Consider the following 18962-nt stretch of genomic DNA (forward strand, 5'->3'; position numbering starts at 1 on the left):
TTTTATTGATGAAAGTTGAGATGTATAAAAGGCGATTCTTGTTATACTTAATTGAAAAAATAATTCTCATTTAAAATAGATAAATTCAAAATGTAAAACAAATCTTTTGAACTGATCATCAATTTGAAGTTGTTCCTGATGGTGCCATTATTTCTTCAAACTAAGAATTTGGCTCTTTGTTGCTTGCGGCTTTTGTCTAACTCAAAGAAATTGACAGGAGCCCGCACAAGCGTTGGAGCATGATTGTCATCGACTCGTCCATAAGATATTGGGTTAAGTCTCACAACGAGAGCAACCCTCGTATTTAGTTGTCATTGTTGAGTTTGAAATCCTAAATAGACTTTCGATAATAAGCCGGAGGAAGATGAGGATGACTTGGATTAGATATACAAATCGATTGGCGATATTTATTAAATTGTTAGTTAAATATCAAAATATAATTGTTAATACTAATAATCACTTTACAAAGACCATTTCCATATGCATTTTGGCAGGGAATAATTCGATTCGAATATTTAAATGGACAATGACAAGTCACTCCTAAAGCAAATGTCCATATAGAAAAGAAGAAAAAATAATCCCTGAGGCATCATATTGAGATCCATTTGTATTTATTAAAAGTTTGGAGTTGGAGCCATGAAATGAAAAACTTCTTAATGGGCCTTTCGATGAGTATCTGAATTAGTCGAATCAGTAAATTTCAGACAGACTGATTAAACAAAAGGGAACCAATACCCTCCTTTTTACCTCAGTTTCTCGTGTGATCTTTTAGCTTCCAATTCTCTCCTCTTTGTCGTCGTCGTAGCTTCTTACTCTGCTGCACTTTCTTTAGATGAAACTACAGTACTTAGTTGCAGACGATGACTTGTCCTCTGCAACCACATCCTTCGCGGTCACTGGTCAAAAGGTTTCACACAGCTACTTTCGAGATCAATTACTCTATTGGCAATTCATCAGTGAACTTTTACTCTATTTCTGTCACTATCTGTCGCTTTTTGTACTTTGACCATCGAAATATTTTGTTGTCGTTACTGTTCAGAATGCTTTGTCATTGCTACTTTCATTTCCGGCCATTGAAAAAGCTATTACAGGCAAAAAGTTCAGTTTGAGAACCAATGATCAAAATATTACTCACATCAAAATTCCAACCTCTACAATTGTCCAGAAAATTAATAAATATAGAGGGTCAATATTAGCTCTACTTCATCTGAACTGGACAGAAAGTTTATGATAAGTAAAAATCGCTTACTTGAGTACATAAAAGTATCTCGTCTACTTCAAATTGTTTTTCATCCATACCCTTGACCTGTCATCCAGCTTGACGCTCAAGGTGAGTCTACATACGGGTTTGCCCATTTGTGCCAATGATATCTGATAAATTCAATTGGTTATGCAAAAGTGCAAAAACTTTCAGGATGCAATACCGATAATAGAAGTGGACTTGCCTGTAAAAATGCTTTCACGGGCTCCCCTCGGTGGTTGAAAATATCCAGTTTGAGAGTAGTGAGATCACGCACTCTAGCATATCCACAAAAAAGTTATTCCTTCAAATTACACAGCTGTCTAAAAAGAGGACCATTAAACAATCAGCCTATGGATTACCAAGAGTTGGAAGTATCCTTCTTTCAAATATAAAATTAGATTAAGTACTAACAAATTAAAACAAAAAAAAATCAAACACAAGTAACCAGGGTGGATAAGAATCTGCATAAGACCGAAATCGTAATACAACGAATGGATCTAGGGAGGATAGAGTGTACGCAGAACTTATCCCTATCATGGGAGATAGAGAGGCTGCTATCAATAGACCTTCGGCCAGACCGAATGCATTGCAGGGACAGAATTCACTTTAAAGTAAAGATCGGAAAATTCCAAAATATAACAGCAATGTCCTTGCAAGAATAGTATTCATGTAATGGGAAAAAATTTGCTGAGAATACCGTCTTTGATCATCTTTCACCATAAAAAATAAGTTTATTAACAGTATTCACCTACCAGGAAAACTGCCTTTGCATTTACAAATTACTTAACGTAATATACAAAGAGATGAAGTAAATCTATGAAATGTAGATAGGATACCAAATGAATGGAGAGAACAACATGAGATCCATGGTTATGACAATTTAAAGGAACCTGACTTCTAGCTTCAGATAATTCAAGCTTTATCCTCATATGTTACTTGTTGAGTAACCACAAGAAAATCATTGAAACTACGAACCTAAGCACCAAGAGCACATGAACTCGAGAGTTTGTACTTCTAGTTCAAATTTAATCAAGTATTAGAACACTCCTAACCAAGTCTGCTCAAACTATTCAAGCTACTTATGCGCGTCTATAAAGAGCGCTACTCCAACAGAGGCAACATAGTTGGCAAAAAGAGAAAAAGCATTAAAAAAATTGGTCCGGAAAGAGGGGTATTCAGTAATTTGACAAACAATACATGACTATCCTCAATGATTGTTACTCTTAAATAATATCATTTATTCTATGCCTTCATGGGAGAAAGTAAGGCCAGTCCATTCAAGAATTCAGACCGTTATTTCAGGACATTATTGAAGTTCAATTTATGGAAATTGCAAGGAAATGAGTATAACTTTCAATAACAAAGCCATGATATTTACACAAAAGTAAGTTCATCCAAAGAAATGAAGACAACTATTCCAACAAAACTTAAAAAGATGCATCGATAGACTGATGAAAGTAGAAATTTCTATTGGTCAATATGTATGCACGTTTACATTTTAAAAAATCAGAGCTCAATAATTACATCATTGTGCAAGGTATCCAACCATTGACAATGAAGACAACTATTCCAACAAAACTTAAAAAGATGCATCGATAGATGGATGAAATTAGAAATTTCTATTGGTCAATATGTATGCGTGTTTACATTTTAAAAAATCAGAGCTCAATAATTCCTTCATTGTGCAAGGTATCAACCATTGACAAAATTGAGAGTTTGAAAAACGCTACCTTTTGGCAACTATATTATTTCCCTTCTTCCTCCTAAAAATAGTTTCATCAACTTATGTCGAAATTGCTCAAATCGTCTCACGCATAAGCAAATTCAGAAAAAGCTGCAAGTCTGCAACAGAAAAAATACACAGGTAACAAAAGTGGGAAGTAACATTTAATTTGAATGTTTCTGTTCTTGTCTTTTCCTTTCATTTTAAAGATTGTTTTGTATTTAGACAAAGAAGAGAAAAAAATAATCTAAAGAGATCAGAATATGATATAGATAAACAACACTGTCAGATTTTCCTCTATTTTTAATGGACTTGTTGTTATTTACTGTGTAACCAAACTTACCTTTCCTGGCTAGCTCTTTTCATGAAACTTATCCACATGCAAGAGTCAAGACGATAGTACTTGAAACGAAAAAAAGTAGTACACCTAGACTTATTGTACTCAAAGCAGAACTACGGTTGAAAAAAAGAGAAACTAAATCTGTCGTAATAGATCTTAAAAACCTGAAAATCCAAATATGCATAGCTGTTGCAAAACCACAAATCAAAACACCCACTAACACGATAATTATACACAATTAATTAACATGAACAACAAAAAGAGGAATATGAAATTCAAATAAGGTTTGCCGCGTCAAAAGTACAAAAATTCAGCTGATTCAGGTATATTATCAAAACATAGTTGGCACAATAGTTTTCTTAATTTAAGTTATAGCAGAGCCAATCAAGAGAAACTCCTAGCGAAGAACAAGGATTGCCTCAAACAAAATAATTTTTCATCCTTGTAAGGAAAAACTTAGGCTTGAGGAGTCACCTAAATATCAGAATTTGACAATACCAATAGTTAGCAAGAGAATTTTGATACTTCTGATTTTCACTAAGACTGGTTAATTTGTTGTAATTAGTTTGTATCAAAAGAGAATACTGACAAAAGCCATTAGAGGATTTTGGCCACTAATTTTCTCAAGCAAACGCCATTAGAGATTAATCAAAAAGAGAATCAAACAACAGTTATCCAAAATCACGCATTGAAGTATCTATTTTCAAATATGCATGTGAAGAGAAAATCTCAAAGGTTCAATTTAGTAGAACAAACACTCTAAAGCTTGTTTTTACAACAAAAGAAACCAAAAAATCTTAGCACTCATCCAAAGGTTAATCCAATACAAACTTGCCTGTTACAATTTATAAAAAGTGAATAAATGATAAACTTCCTTCACAAGATCAAACATAACTCACGTAAACTATTAACTCCTTGAGTTTGTGGATTGGCTAATGACACTAGGCGTTTTATGTCCGAAGAATTGTCTTAGAAGATCAACTAATATTGCATTCTGAGAGTAAGTAATAAAAACTTCCATTTTGAGATGGAGCACGGAATATTACCATATCATAGAGTTTATAGGTTCCTTCTTTGCCTTGGGTAATGTTTATCCAATTCTTAGGTTGTTAAGGCACTTCCGCTTGATAGTGCTTGTTTTCTAAATATCAACTCAAACATTTCATGAAAAGACCTTCACAAAGCAGAGATAGTTTTGTAAGTTTCTAAGTTTAGCCAAACTGATAATCAAAGTTCAACAAAATCATTAACTAATATAATTATTATATTGGCTGATAGATACAGAAATCTGGGAAGGAAGAGGAAAGATATAAATGTGCACGTTCCTTCACTATCATAGATTCCAGGATCACTGAAATGGTACAACTGCAAGCACTTCTAAATGAACTATACCTCTTCTTGTTTTCATTCACTGCATCATACAAAGAAACATATATCAGTAACCAAAAATTCTCTTTATTCTTGTAGGTAAAATGTCAAAAGCTGTATATTCTATATTGCACATCAGCAGTGTTATTTTTTAATTTTGGTGCCCCTACAAGTAAATCAACTCAATTTTAAACTTCACTTGTAAATCAACTCAATTTTGCACTTCACTTCAACTTCTCACAAGTTCCAAGAAGTTTAACCATAAAGGCAGCCGATGTTAAATCGTCAAAACAATCATAGTACAGAATCGATTCTGAGAGAGTATAAAAGCATCGCCTTCAAAAAATCAGTTTGAATTTCTAAAGATTATACCTCTGGTACTTTCAGTCCAGAGCAGCCAGATGAAAGTTCATCTCGGGTTAAGCAACTTGAAATCTTGGTGACTTTGGCATTTCCTTGAACATAACAGGTCTAAAATAATGAGTTCCGAAAGCTGCAAATCCCATAGAAGAATTTGCCCATGAGAAGGATTCAAAGCAAGTCAGCCTGAAATTCCAACTTCCAATTAAACCATCTTAAAATAAAAAATATTTTAAAAGGAAATCATAAGTTCCATGATATCTGTTTGTTTGAAGCAGAAGTATTCATATTTTCCAGGACAAATCTTTCAATCTCAACTAGTCAATTTAAAGTTTTAGATGATAAAGAAATATATGGAATAGTACTTATTGGACACATAAGCAACAACAACAACAACAACATACCAAGTGTAGTCCCACAAGGCGGGTTCTGGGGAGGGTAGGGTGTACGCAGACCTTACCCCTACTTTTGGAGGTAGAGAGGTTGTTTCTGAAAAACCCCAGCTCAGGTAACACAAATCAAAGAACATAATGAAGGAAAGAAATAAAAAATGTACTAAGGAAGTATCACATAGCATATAGGGAAGGAAAACAGTAACAACAACAACAACAACATACCCAGTGAAATCCCACAAGTAGGGTCTGGGGAGGGTAGGATGTACACAGACCTTACCACTACTTAATGGAGATAGAGAGGTTGTTTTCGAAAGACCCTTGGCTCAAAAGTCACAGTCCCAAGTAACAGGAAAAAAAACAATATATATAGCATAAAGGCACAAAAAAAAATAATAACGCTAGCAAAGTAATGTGATAATCAAAGGCAATAACAAGAACAATAACGATAGCGATGCAAATTTTACAGAACAAGAACAATAACAATAGCAAAGTAATGTGATAAAGTGATAATCAAAGGCAGTAACAACACAACTATAAAGGCACACCTAGACCTACAGGCTACAACCACCCTAAACTGGCACACGGCCAGACACCATTCTACTCCTACTAGCCTTCTACCCTAATCCGCGACCTCCACTTCTTTCTATCTAAGGTCATGTCCTCGGTGATATGAAGTAGCGTCATATCTTGTCTAATCGCATCTTTCCAATACTTTTTCGGTACCCCTCCACATGACCCCCAAATCCAACCGCTCACACATTCTAACTGGGGCGTCGACACCCCTCCTCTGCATATACCCAAACCATCTCAATCTCGCTTCTCTCATCTTGTCTGCCACAGATACCACTCCCACCTTCCCCCGAATAACCTCATTCTTGATCTTATCACTCCTAGTGTGTCCACACATCCATCTCAGCATCCTCATCTCTGCCACATGCATCTTCTGAACATAAAAGTTCTTTATTGGCCAACACTCTACTTCATATAACAACGTTGGTCTAACCACCGTCTTGTAGAACTTACCTTTAAGTTTAGGTGGTACTTTCTTATCACACAGGACTCCAGAGGCAAGCCTCCATTGCATCCACGCTGCCCCAATGCGGTGTGTGACATCATCATCGATGTCCCCACTACTCTAGATGATGGATCCAAAATATTTAAAGCTTTCTGTCTTGGGGATAGGTTGAGTGGCAAGCCTCACTTCCATGCCCTCTTCCTCCATCGCAATACTAATTTGCATTCCAAGTATTCTGTTTTGGTCCTGCTCAATCTGAACCCTTGTGTTTGTCTCCAAACCTCCAGCCTATCGTTAACTCTATCTCGAATCTCATCAATCAAAACTATGTCGTCCACAAATAGCATACACCATGGGACCTCCTCCTGGATAGACCTTGTCAGCTCATCCATCACCAAGGCAAAATGGAAAGGACTTAGCACAGATCCCTGATGTAGTCTCATCTCAACAGGAAAATACTCTGAGTGACCTCCCACCGTCCTAACCCGAGTCTTGGCTCCAGCATACACGTCCTTTATCGCCCTAATATAGCAACATAATATAGCAGCATACAGTAACATCAACAAAATCATGTGATAACCAAAACACAAGACACAAACGGTAGCAACATAAATCGCAAGACAGGAAACTTCGCAAAAACTGTTGATATTAAAGGAGAAACAGGTACGGGTCATATTTGACAAATCAGCAACTGCCAATATGCAAATAAATCTCAGAAACATACAAAAGATGTTACTATATAGGTGTTCCATCAGAAACACGCAAAAAGATATAACTAGATGGGTGTTAAGAGATACAAACCATTCCGGATAATGTGCAACCTATGAGTTGATTGCATTAATAAGAGTCTGAGATAAATCTCTGTCAAGAGTAAAACCCTTCTCCATCATGTGATCCCAAATTGCACAAGCCACTGAGAGGTTCTTCTCCTGTATAAGACCTCCAATAATCAATTTGAAGGTGATTTCATCAGGATTCAAACCTCTAGCCTGCATATCTTCATAAAGACTCAATGCCTCAGTTACTCTAGAAACCTTGCAAAATCCGCTGATTAGTGCATTATATGAGATGACATCAGGAGCAACACCCTGTTCCACCATTTCATGGAAAACGCTCTGAGCCATCCCTATTTCCCCTGTCTTGCACAGGTTATCTATAATAGAAGTGTACAGTACGCGATCAGGAAAAAGGCCCACGCCGAACATCTGATCAAAAAGTGTCTTGGCTACACTAGATTTGCCTTCTTTTAGAGAAGCTTCAATAAGAATTGTAAAAGTTACAACGTCAGGGACAATTCCTTTTTGCTGCATCTCCTCAAAGAGATTGTATGCCTTCTTACTGTGGTCTTTCTTGCAGAGTGCTCTAATAATAGTATTGTAAGATACAACATCTACCAAGCCTTTGCTCCCCATCTTGTCGATCATTAGCTTATAAGCCTTGTCTAATCTATTCGCTTTGCAGAAACCTCTGAGAAGCTGGTTATAGCTGTAACCATCAGGTTCCAACCCATTTCTTTCCATCTTCTGTATCAACTTCTCCGCCTCTTCCAACATAAGCTCGTTACAACAATAATTCAAGAACACATTATAAGTAACCAAATCTGGTTCACACCCATTTCTCCTCATGAATGTCTTAATTGCTTGTGCTTTGTCAATCCTACCAGCTCGACAAAACCCATTTATCAGTGTATTGTATATTTCTGTGTTGAATTTGACTTGACCCCTTAGAATACCCAATGTCAACTCATAAGCCAAATCAACCTTACCACTCCCACACAGCCCAAAAACAAGAGCTTTACAAGCCTTAGTGTCTGGTCTTAAACCTGTCCTAATCATCGTATGCCACATTTCAACAGCATTATCGAACCGTCCAATCCTACACAACCCACTAATAACAATAGTATAACTCACTACATCAGGCTCTCTCCCTTTCTCTCCCATTACTCTAATCAACTCCAAAGCAATATCCACCAAATTTTCACTACACAAAAGATTTAAGTACTTATTATAAGCCCAAAAGTTGGGTACAATCCCAACCCTATCCATATCATTTAGTAGCCTATTAATAAGATCAAAATTCTTAACTTTACACAACCCACAAATGAATTTTGAATATGTCAATGAATTCAAAGAAAACCCAACTGGGTTCATCTCATTATAGTATCCTTCCGCTAAATCAAAATGCGAAGTGCGAATCAAAACACCAATAATTCTATTGTAATCAATACTGAAAACTCTACAATCTGACTGAGTCATTTTGTCGAACACTTGGACTGCTTCGTTTACTAAACCTGTTTTCACATAATTTGATATGCGAGTTCGATATATGAGTCTATGATTACCAAGATTTTTATACATATCAATCAATGTATGCTCCTCAGAACCAAAATCATAGTCTCGGTTCTTGAAATTGATTTTTCTTTTTCAACAACAACAGTATAGCAGTAGAAGTTGTGGCCTTGTGGGGTTTGTTGTTGTGGGGGTGGGGGTAGAGTGAGGTAGAAAAGGAGGAGAAACTGATTTTGGCAATGGAGAAAAAATGGCAGAGAGAAAGAGAGATTTGGACCGAAATCAATAGAGAAATCCAATTCTTGATAGTTGTTTCAATGTTAAAGAGCTGAATTATTAAAATTTTAATAGAGAAGAGAGTGTTATTATTAAAATTAATTCATCAAAATAATATGTTTTTTTTTAAAAATTATAAATTAAAATACACGCATTTGATAGTACGATGAGTTTGTGGCAAGTTTTACGTATATTCTACCCCTCTCCATATCCTAATTGGGGATTTTACTCGATATGTTGTTGTTGTCGGTAGTACAATGTTTTAGGTATTATTTTATATATATTGAAAAAAATTCATCCCAAAAAGACAAATGATGGATGGAGTAAATAAAAATAAAATGTTTTTTTATGATAGTGGTGTCCGGATTAGTTTTTGCGCATCTCGATTAATTTTGAAGAATATCTACCACCTCCCACCAGCAACAGATAACTCTGTTCACCAAAACTAAAGCATATGGGAAGCAACGCCTAGTATTTTTTTGTCTTTAAATTTTAAACATGAAATCTTAAGATTCTCAACCAATTTATTGATAAATAGACCATCTGATTTGAGGAAATCGCTACCTATCAGGAATTTAATGTATTCCTATGTCACAATATAAGAAAATTGTAAAAAAAAAAATTATCAAAAAAACTTGAAAATGGTCAATGACAGCTCAAGAGGTGAGAGTAGTAAAACCTTTGTTTTAGACATTATTTATAATGGATTTTGTGATCTTATTTTCTCTTGGACGGTATTGAAAATGTAAGGAAAAAAAGTATAAAATTTATATAAAGAAAGAAAACCTACCAATTGTATAACATATATATTCAAAACTTTGGATTAAACCGGTCAAATCTTCATACTTATAAATAAAGCTTTTAGAATAATATCTAAGATAATATATTACAAACACATAACTAATATCACATTCAAAATTTATCATTTCCTCCCCACCCACCCAACCCCTCTACTCTCACCCCTTGATCATCCCACCCCCTCACCCTCAAACCCCATTCTTCGTCTCTATCGGCCTTATTTTGCTATATAACATATAAATATTTTTGAATTAATTTTTTTTACTTACTTACCAAATATTAAAAAATAAATATGAGAATCACTTATTTTTCGAGAAAATCATTTTCAGTGGAGAACATTTTCCTTCGTACAAAACACATTCTCCGTGTGGGCTATGTATTGCAACCTAAGGCCCATAGATACTATTAGTTCGAAGCCCCAACAGACAAAAACCAGAGAGGATAAGAAACAAAGAAAAATAAAATAAAAACGCAGCTTCTTCTTTTCTTATTCTTCTTAGCCACAGAGAAAAATTCTCAGAGTAAGCTTCCTTTTTCATCTTTTTGCTTACTAATAATCTTCATATAGTAGAAAAACACAACAACTATTTTACTCTTTTGCAGTAGAAAAAAGAAAAAAAATTGCCCATGTAGAGTAGAATGACTGGTATTTAGTGAATACTGCTACTAATTTTTTGTTGTTGTTGTAAACTTGTTCTTATGGAGTTAATAGTACCAACTAAGCAAACCCATGAAGGGTTTTGCTCATTTCATTCTACTCGTAAGGAAATCAGTGTTAATTGTTGTAATAATAGGAGGTTCAAGAACCGTTCTTTACTTGTGGGTCAGTTGAGAAAACACAGACAAAGTAAAGTTTTTGCTATTTCAAGAATTGAAACTTTATCGAGTGTTGAGAAAAGGGGATTTGAGAGTAGTAATAGGAGGTACAAGAACAATTTGTTTGTGGGTCAGTTGAGAAAACACAGACAAAAAAAGGTTTTTGCTGTTTCAAGAATCGAAACTTTAGGAGGGACGACAAATGATAGGTTATCGAGTGTTGAGAAAAGGACAAATGGGAGCATAAATGAAAATTTTGAAGAATTTGAGAGTAATAATTATCTTCGTAGGTTGGTTAGAAATGGGGAATTAGAAGAAAGTTTTAAGCATCTTGAGAGTATGGTGTATCGTGGGGATATACCTGATATCATACCATGTACGAGTTTGATTCGTGGGTTTTGTAGAATTGGGCAAACGAAGAAGGCTACGAGAGTTTTGGAGATTCTTGAGGATTCTGGGGCTGTTCCTGATGTTATTACTTACAATGTGTTGATTAGTGGTTATTGTAAGTCGGGTGAAATTGATAATGCGTTGAAGGTATTGGATCGAATGAGTGTTGCACCTGATGTTGTCACGTACAATACCATTTTGCGTAGCTTATGTGATAGTGGGAAACTTAAACAAGCGATGCATGTTCTTGACCGTATGTTGCAGAGAGAGTGTTACCCTGATGTGATTACCTATACAATTTTGATCGAAGCAACGTGTAAGGAAAGTGGCGTGGGGCAGGCAATGAAGCTTTTGGATGAAATGAGGAGTAAAGGATGTGTACCTGATGTGGTAACTTATAATGTTCTTATAAATGGGATTTGTAAAGAAGGGAGACTGAATGAAGCAATCAAGTTTCTGAATAATATGCCATCTTATGGTTGCCAACCTAATGTGATTACCCACAATATAATTTTGCGTAGTATGTGTAGTACAGGTAGATGGATGGATGCCGAGAAACTGTTGGCTGATATGGTTAGAAAAGGCTGTTCTCCTAGTGTTGTAACATTCAACATCTTGATCAATTTTTTATGTCGGAAGGGACTGTTAGGACGGGCTATTGATTTATTGGAAAAGATGCCAAAGTATGGATGTACTCCAAACTCCTTGAGTTATAATCCATTGCTTCATGCATTCTGCAAAGAGAAAAAAATGGATAGAGCGATTGAGTATTTGGAAGTTATGGTGAGCAGGGGTTGTTACCCTGATATTGTGACTTATAATACATTGCTCACAGCTTTGTGCAAAGACGGTAAGGTTGATATTGCAGTTGAAATCCTCAATCAACTTAGCGACAAAGGTTGTTCTCCGGTTCTAATCACATACAATACAGTGATTGATGGTCTATCCAAAGTTGGGAAAACTGAACTTGCCATTGAACTACTGAATGAAATGCGAGAGAAAGGTCTCCAACCTGATATAATTACCTATTCCTCGTTTGTGGCAGGTCTTAGTCGGGAAGGAAAAGTTGATGAAGCCATAAAGTTCTTTCATGACATAGAAGGATTGGATGTCAGGCCCAATGCTATAACCTACAATGCCATTATGTTGGGGCTGTGTAAAGCTCGCCAAACAGATCGTGCAATTGACTTCTTGGCTTATATGATTTCAAAGGGATGTAAACCTACTGAATCTACATACACTATTCTAATTGAAGGTATTGCTTATGAAGGCTTAGCAGAGGAGGCTTTGGAGTTATTGAATGAGTTGTGCTCTAGAGGAGTTGTGAAGAAGAGTTCTGCTGAACAGGTGGTGGTTAAGATGTAGTTTCTAAGCATACTTTCAAACTGCCAACATCAACCTCTTTAAGTCTCAGTTTTTTTGGATGTCTACTGTTTATTGCTCGCAAAAGCATTTGTGTTTGCATCAATATGTAACAATTTCCTCTGTTGGCTAGAAATATGAAGTGAAAGTTAATGTTTGATAATGATCATAATCCTTTGTTTTTCAGCTATTGTACTTCTAGCCCATGACTGTTGATGCATATATCTTTTATTCATTCTTTAGGTGAAGATTAGTGAATAATGAAAGTCATGTAGAACTGGAGACATTTTAGTGAATGTAGTTTAACTTATTGGCCAAGGGTCTTTTGCAAATGACCTCTCTACCTCCACGGGGTAGGGGTAAGTTTTGTGTTCACTCTATCCTCCCCATACCCCATTCTATGGGATGTCACTGGGTATGTTGTTGTTGTAGTAGTTTAGCTTATTGACCATAAAGGTATAAAGTGTATATGCTGATGGTTTAAAAGAACTACAATTGAATTTCCATGTACATTTCTGAGTCATTTGCATTTTAGGGATATTTGATTTTTATATGGTTTCCATTTCTCTCTAGGAATAGCGTAGTTTCAAGTCCAGAAATTTATGGCATTTTGGAAGTAAGGGAACTTTTGTTAAACTGAGTGTGCTGTGTAGTGGAAAGCTGATGTGATATTGGGAGGGTTCATACAATATCTGTCTTTATTTTTTTTTTTGGTTAATTGTATACCCTAGGCGAAGGGGTGCGATTTTGGACTAGTTACATCTAATTAGTTAATAGCTGGCATCATACAATGTTCAGAGGTAGCCATGTCAATTGTTTGGACCATTGCCTGGCCGTGCATATTACTATTACAGAAATTATCCTAGGAAAAAGATGTTCCTGAAATCTCTGATGTCTGCCCAAACCGCTTTGTTGCAAACATTGGAGGAACTACCAAAACACTTAGTACATCAAAAACTGTGCACTTCGTTCCCTCCTTTGCCAGCATGTCTGCCACCCTATTCTGCTCCCTGAATACATGTGTTGGCAGGCACTGGAGCTCCCATCTTCTGCATTAGTGACCTGCACTCAAAGGTGATGTTTTTTTATCACAAGTATCCATGTGTAAGCATGTGGATAGCTTCAGTTGAGTCAATCTAGTTAGAGGCCCTGCAGAAATGCATGGACCTCAGCTAAGATGGTTGTGGTGTGAGGAATGCCCTTCATGTAGCCTAATACCCAGTCGCCTCTATGGTTCCTAATGACCCCTCCAACCCCTCCTATTACAGAGTTACCTTTTGTGGATCCATCGGTGTTAGAGTTTGTACTTATCTGTCCTTCAAGAAGATGTAATCCCTCTGCTACTGATTCAACCCCATCTGCTTTGGTTTCTCTAGAGGAGAAAAATGTCGCCTTGGCTGTTTCATGGAACTGCATCAATGATGAAAACAAGATGATTCTTGAATAGATACATTGTACATAACCAAAACTTGATCAATAGAGAGGACATAATCACTACTTAAAGGTACTTGTAATATGTCTAGACATCCATTTTCAGAATCCTCAGCTCGTCTGAGAGGGAAAGGGGTTCCATTAGTAGTTGCTAACACATGATTACTACTGATGGTTTCTATTCTGAGTTGAAGTGATCGATCATTATGATTCTTAACAGCTTTAGAGTTCAACCGAGCTCCTGATGAATCTTGAAGTACTAACAAGGAATGTGGCGGAGTCATCTCCAGGTATTAGTTAGTCTATCTTTCTTCTTTATATATATAATTTTCATTTCAATCTGCTTTCGAATTGGGAATTGTCCAGATAGACCTGTTTTGGAATGTGGAAATAAATTACAAGCTGAATCTTTATATCACAAGGTGAATTATGCCCCTTTTTTCCTTTGTAGATGGGATATATCAAATACGTATGCAATCCATGTACACTGTTTATGATTTTAGTTGGCTCTTGAACTAAGCATGGGAAGAATTATATATCCTTTGCTCTTACCTCTCAGTATTCACTTGAGCTTTGAGCTGAATGTCTTTCAGAATCAGTCTCTCTATAGGTAAGTGGGTATTGTTAGGATTCAGGATTACTTTAATTTCATGAGTTCAATCTTCATATTTTTTCAATCTCCAAATGGCTGAACAAATTCAAATTTATCGGTTCGAAAGGTATATTTATTAAAAGCCGTGTTAAAATTACTGAAGTTGAACCGTAATTTGTCATCCACGAAAAAACGATACAGAGAAATTTTGAAGAACTCATATACACAGTGAGAGTGACCACTTCACTGCATATGTGAAAATGGGGGTTGTTGGATTTTGAAGGTTTCTCCCCAACCTTAAACTTTTAGGGGGTTGTTGAGACCATCATAGTAAAATAATCAAAATAATTCAGATGCACGCAAGTTGAGCCAAACATCACGAATATGAAAAAGTGATGTCCTACATAAACGAAAAACTTTGGAGTACAGCAAAGTTCTCATAGCCAGTTGCAGTAATAGTTCTTAACCAAGACAAAATCCCTCTGATATCCAACAAGTCAAATGTAAACTATCAGAAAACACAAATCTAAAACTACACGATAGCGTTGGCAGCACTTGCAATCCTAGGCCATAGATCAGCACACTCTTTTCCAATGGGACCAGTAATGGCAGAACCTACATAACAGAGAAAAAAATGTACATGGTAAGAATAACATTGATCAGCATGAAAGTGCAGATACTGATAGGCATTAATGACTCAAAAGACGATACAGAGCTTATTAGCCATAAGTTTACCCAAGAGTGAGTTAATGATAGGAATGATGGGATTGATAGATGTCACAAATGATGAATCAATTTCTTAATCTTTGTTAGTAGTATGCATGATTACTTATGCAGACTTGCTAAACACAATTACATTGATTGTCAAGTAATAGACTTCAAAACAAAAGATACAACAACAACATAGCCAGTGCAATCCCACAAGTAGAGTCTGGAGAGCGTAGAGTGTACTGCAGACCTTACCCTACCTTGGGAGGTAGATACGTTGTTTCCGATAGCCCCCTCAGCACAAGGAAAAGCATATTGAAGCAGATTGAAAAAGAAATAATGGAAGGGAAGAAATCATGGCAAAAATACTATAGAAAGCAAGACAAAGCATTCTAGGGAAAAAAAATAAGGAACAGTAACTACAAAAAAGTAGTATAATCGAAGTACAAGAGACAATAAATAGTAACCGAAATAGCAATGAAATGTAAAATAACATACCCTTCATTTCACCCTTGGGATTCACGATTACACCAGCATTATCTGTAGAAACAAAGAGAAGCATCAGAAGACAGATTCATATTGTGCAGATTTCACTTACAGCTGCTCCAACACAGAGACTAATTCAGTGACCGGATACAAATAATTATGGACGGAACCAGTATGCAGGCAAGACAATGGCAGCAAGGAAGACAAATCTGAATTCAGTAATTTATTGTTATGAAATGATAGATGGGCTCAATGCTCTGTAAGTTAGTTTCGCATAATAGTATCCGCTTGATGAACAGACAATAAGTTATTATCCAGATCATTCATGCCTTTATTTTTAGATTTCAGAACTTAAGGAAAGAAGATTACCATTTTTTTCTTTTGCCACAAAGAACCACTCCCAATAAATGTTTCGCAAGTCATTCAAGAGAATAACTAAAGCACAAGAACGAAAAACTTTTTGATAGATTTCATATTACAATTAATCAGCTAAGCTTCAACATCAAACTAGTAATGGTCTGACTTCATAATTTTTTTATATCCATTCCACTCTATCGGTCTATACATGTTCATTTTAATCCAACGTTATATATGAAATCTATTAACTGGGTATGTTGTTATATATTTTTTGCTTCAAGGCAAATGTGTACTTAAAACTACAGTTATCACTACACAGACAAACAGGTCACAAAATAGTAAGACTTCGAAGAAGTACTAGACCTAATGAAGTGATTTTCTCAACAAAAAAGAAAGAAGAGAGAAAGCAACTACCAAATTCGTAGTGCGAAAACCAAAGCAATTTCACAACATAAACAACTAAGGGTATCTAGATATACCTTCGAAGTACATGAAAACACCATCCTTTCGGCGCCATGGCTTGCGCTGACGAACAATGACAGCAGGCATAACCTTCTTCCTGAGATCAGGCTTTCCCTTCTTGACAGTGGCCATGACCATGTCACCCACACAAGCTGAAGGCAACCTGTTAAGCCTTCCCTTGATACCCTTCACTGAAATAATGTAAAGGTTCTTTGCACCAGTGTTATCGGCACAGTTAACAGTTGCCGCCACCGGCAAACCCAACGACATCCTGAACTTGTTCCCAGCGGAACCTCCGCGTCCTTCAATTACATTATGAAATAATGAATGAATGAATCAATCAATCAGCTAAACTTTAAACTCAAAATAGTGGGGTTCAACAATATGAAATATCTATACATGTTCTACTGTTATACTCCTATTAGGTTAAATTCAGTATAACACAATTCAACTAAGTTTCAATTCCAAACTAGTAAGGGTCAACTATATGAAAGATATGTATATGTGACACTTCTATTAGGCTCATTTCATTCTAATTACCAATAAACATGAATTTGTTTTCTAAGGTAATATTAATTAAAAGTTGCTTAAGTCTCACACTTATGCTTCATCAAATGTTACATTTTCAAGATAGACATAAGACCAAACAATAAGAATACAGATGGAATTTCTATAGAATAAGTAGCAATTGAATAATTCCTCCATGTCCTCAAATTACATTATGAAATAACAAATCAATCAATCAATAAAGTTTCAGTCTCAAATTAATCAAGGTCAACTAAATGTAACATTTTCAAAATCTTCCACTCTATTAAGCTCATTTCAGCATAATACATTCACCTAAGTCACAATCCTAAACTACCTGGGACTCATGATTGACTACCCACTAAATTAGGCTTCTCGTTTCATTCTATTAGCTATAAATAATTTGTCTTATAAGTTATACTAAGAGTTATATGACTTAACAAAATTCACTAAATCTCACACTTAATTACATTTAATTGAAAAATACAAGAGATCAAACTACTCAGCTCGTTTCAGTATACGACGATTAATTAATCAATAAATCAATCAACTTAGCTACAACCCCTCTACATGAAACATTTGAACATGTTCTACTGTATCAAGCTTATCATTTCATTGTAATAACAATAACTAATTAGTTCTCTAACGTATATTAGGAGTTATAACTCTTGAGTTAGAGTGAAAAATACATGAGATCAAAATTCGACGGAAAATTACACAGTTAAAATTACTTCAGATGTATACGTAGTTGATGTTGAACCCTGTCGCTTTTTCGTACGTTTACTTCTTATTCCGTTAGTAAAAATCCTCTCTGACGCTGATACTACAATTAACTAATCAATCAAGCTACATGAAACACTTTGAACATGCTCTAACTATATTCGGCTTCTCATTTCATTCTGATAACGATAATTAATTTCGATTTTAAGGTTATATGACTTAAAAATTCTCTAAAATCTCAATTTTTTGAAAACAAAATACATGAGATCAGATCAAACAGTGAAAATACAGATAGAGATTGAATTGTACCTCGCTTCGACATTGTTGAACGGTGTTGCTCCTCTTCTCTCTACTGGCGAGATTAATGAAAGGAGAGGAGGCGTTAGGGTTTTATTATATGGAGCTTAGGGTTTTGCTTGGGCTGCTGGTCCAGTTATAGTATTGGGCTTGATTGGCCCATTGACAAGATTTAAATTGGAGGCCAGTTGTTGACTGGCCCATTGACAAGATTTAAATTGGAGGCCAGTTGTTGACTGGCCCATTTGAACTTTTTATCCTGTTTGTGTTGTAAGTCGTAACGTCAAGTTTAATAAGTTTTGATTTTTGACGTTAAAAGTTTAAGTGTATGATTAAGTGAAGGTCAAAAATTCAAGATCATCACTTTCGAAAGTCATTAGTTGTAAATTTTTTTGACAAATTGGTGTTCTTTCCTAAAAGCGTAAGTTTGTCTCAATATATATGACATATTTTTTTAGTCAAATTCAAACAAAATGACTCATTTTTTTATTTGGGTAAATATTTAATGACACTATCGATGTTTACTCATGTCGGATCTCTCTATTGAGCAAAAAAAGACTACAAAGGTGTACTATTTTATTTAAAAATTTATTTATTTTGAAAATAACTTTAAAATATTGTAAAATCTTTTCATATATTGTAAACTTCGTATCTAATCAAACTAGAGTGCATAATTGGGATGAAGAGAATAATATGCATTGTATAATATACACACTTATTATACAATGATTATATTATTATTACTTATTCCATGAATAGAACAATCTTTTAAGGGGTTGTTTGGTTCAACATTAAGTTAACTTGGGATTATAGAGACGATTATTTATCTCAATATGCAATATGACTTCATATTGATATGAAATTAAAATTTTATTCAATATGCAATTTGAATTTCTTAATTTTTTTTTTTAATAAATATGGAAGAATTATTTTTTAAAATAAAAACTATCAAAATTTTCCTAAATTCGTATACAGTCTTATTAAATGAGTAAATTATAATTTATAAATAA

General features: G+C 35.3%; 3 protein-coding genes and 1 long non-coding RNA gene across 5 annotated transcripts; 1 reads left to right on the forward strand and 3 right to left on the reverse strand.

Annotated features, from left to right (window-relative positions):
* Positions 1-456: 456 nt before the first annotated feature.
* Positions 457-1370, reverse strand: LOC129900288 (uncharacterized). The gene is made up of 2 exons (XR_008769593.1): positions 1250-1370; positions 457-1082 (listed from the first exon to the last, which is right to left on the reverse strand). It is a non-coding gene; the product is annotated as an uncharacterized LOC129900288 (long non-coding RNA).
* A 75-nt stretch (positions 1371-1445) lies between these two features.
* Positions 1446-9101, reverse strand: LOC129900287 (pentatricopeptide repeat-containing protein At1g13040, mitochondrial). 2 transcript variants are annotated; one of them, XM_055975226.1, is made up of 6 exons: positions 7246-9101; positions 5047-5220; positions 4699-4717; positions 4353-4480; positions 2974-3085; positions 1446-1518 (listed from the first exon to the last, which is right to left on the reverse strand). In XM_055975226.1, the coding sequence occupies exon 1, from the start codon at positions 8799-8801 to the stop codon at positions 7266-7268; it is 1536 nt and encodes a 511-aa protein (XP_055831201.1). In that variant the 5' UTR covers positions 8802-9101; the 3' UTR covers positions 1446-1518; positions 2974-3085; positions 4353-4480; positions 4699-4717; positions 5047-5220; positions 7246-7265. The 2 variants fall into 2 exon arrangements, with proteins under 2 accessions (XP_055831201.1, XP_055831200.1); XM_055975225.1 differs by having other exon boundaries at positions 1452-1563.
* Positions 9102-10215: 1114 nt separating this feature from the next.
* On the forward strand, positions 10216-12564 carry LOC129900759 (pentatricopeptide repeat-containing protein At1g09900). The gene has a single exon (XM_055975786.1). It carries the CDS (start codon positions 10506-10508, stop codon positions 12375-12377), a length of 1872 nt encoding a protein of 623 aa, XP_055831761.1. The 5' UTR covers positions 10216-10505; the 3' UTR covers positions 12378-12564.
* Positions 12565-14761: 2197 nt separating this feature from the next.
* LOC129900665 (60S ribosomal protein L23) lies at positions 14762-18074 on the reverse strand. The gene is made up of 4 exons (XM_055975680.1): positions 17965-18074; positions 16428-16712; positions 15604-15645; positions 14762-15012 (listed from the first exon to the last, which is right to left on the reverse strand). The coding sequence occupies exons 1-4, from the start codon at positions 17975-17977 to the stop codon at positions 14930-14932; spliced, it is 423 nt and encodes a 140-aa protein (XP_055831655.1). The 5' UTR covers positions 17978-18074; the 3' UTR covers positions 14762-14929.
* Positions 18075-18962: the final 888 nt, after the last annotated feature.

Source organism: Solanum dulcamara, chromosome 8 (assembly GCF_947179165.1).
Source record: "Solanum dulcamara chromosome 8, daSolDulc1.2, whole genome shotgun sequence".
Classification (NCBI taxonomy): Eukaryota; Viridiplantae; Streptophyta; class Magnoliopsida; order Solanales; family Solanaceae; genus Solanum; species Solanum dulcamara.

Excerpts from the sequence above, each read along its gene's own strand:
- LOC129900287 (XM_055975226.1), bottom strand. The coding sequence starts at position 8,801 with ATGTATAAAAATCTTGGTAATCATAGACTCATATATCGAACTCGCATA.
- LOC129900759 (XM_055975786.1), top strand. The coding sequence starts at position 10,506 with ATGGAGTTAATAGTACCAACTAAGCAAACCCATGAAGGGTTTTGCTCA.
- LOC129900665 (XM_055975680.1), bottom strand. Across the intron at positions 15,646-16,427 it reads TGTTTTCATGTACTTCGAAG|ATAATGCTGGTGTAATCGTG; the intron begins GTATATCTAGAT and ends TTGTTTCTACAG. Across the intron at positions 15,013-15,603 it reads TCCCAAGGGTGAAATGAAGG|GTTCTGCCATTACTGGTCCC; the intron begins GTATGTTATTTT and ends TCTGTTATGTAG.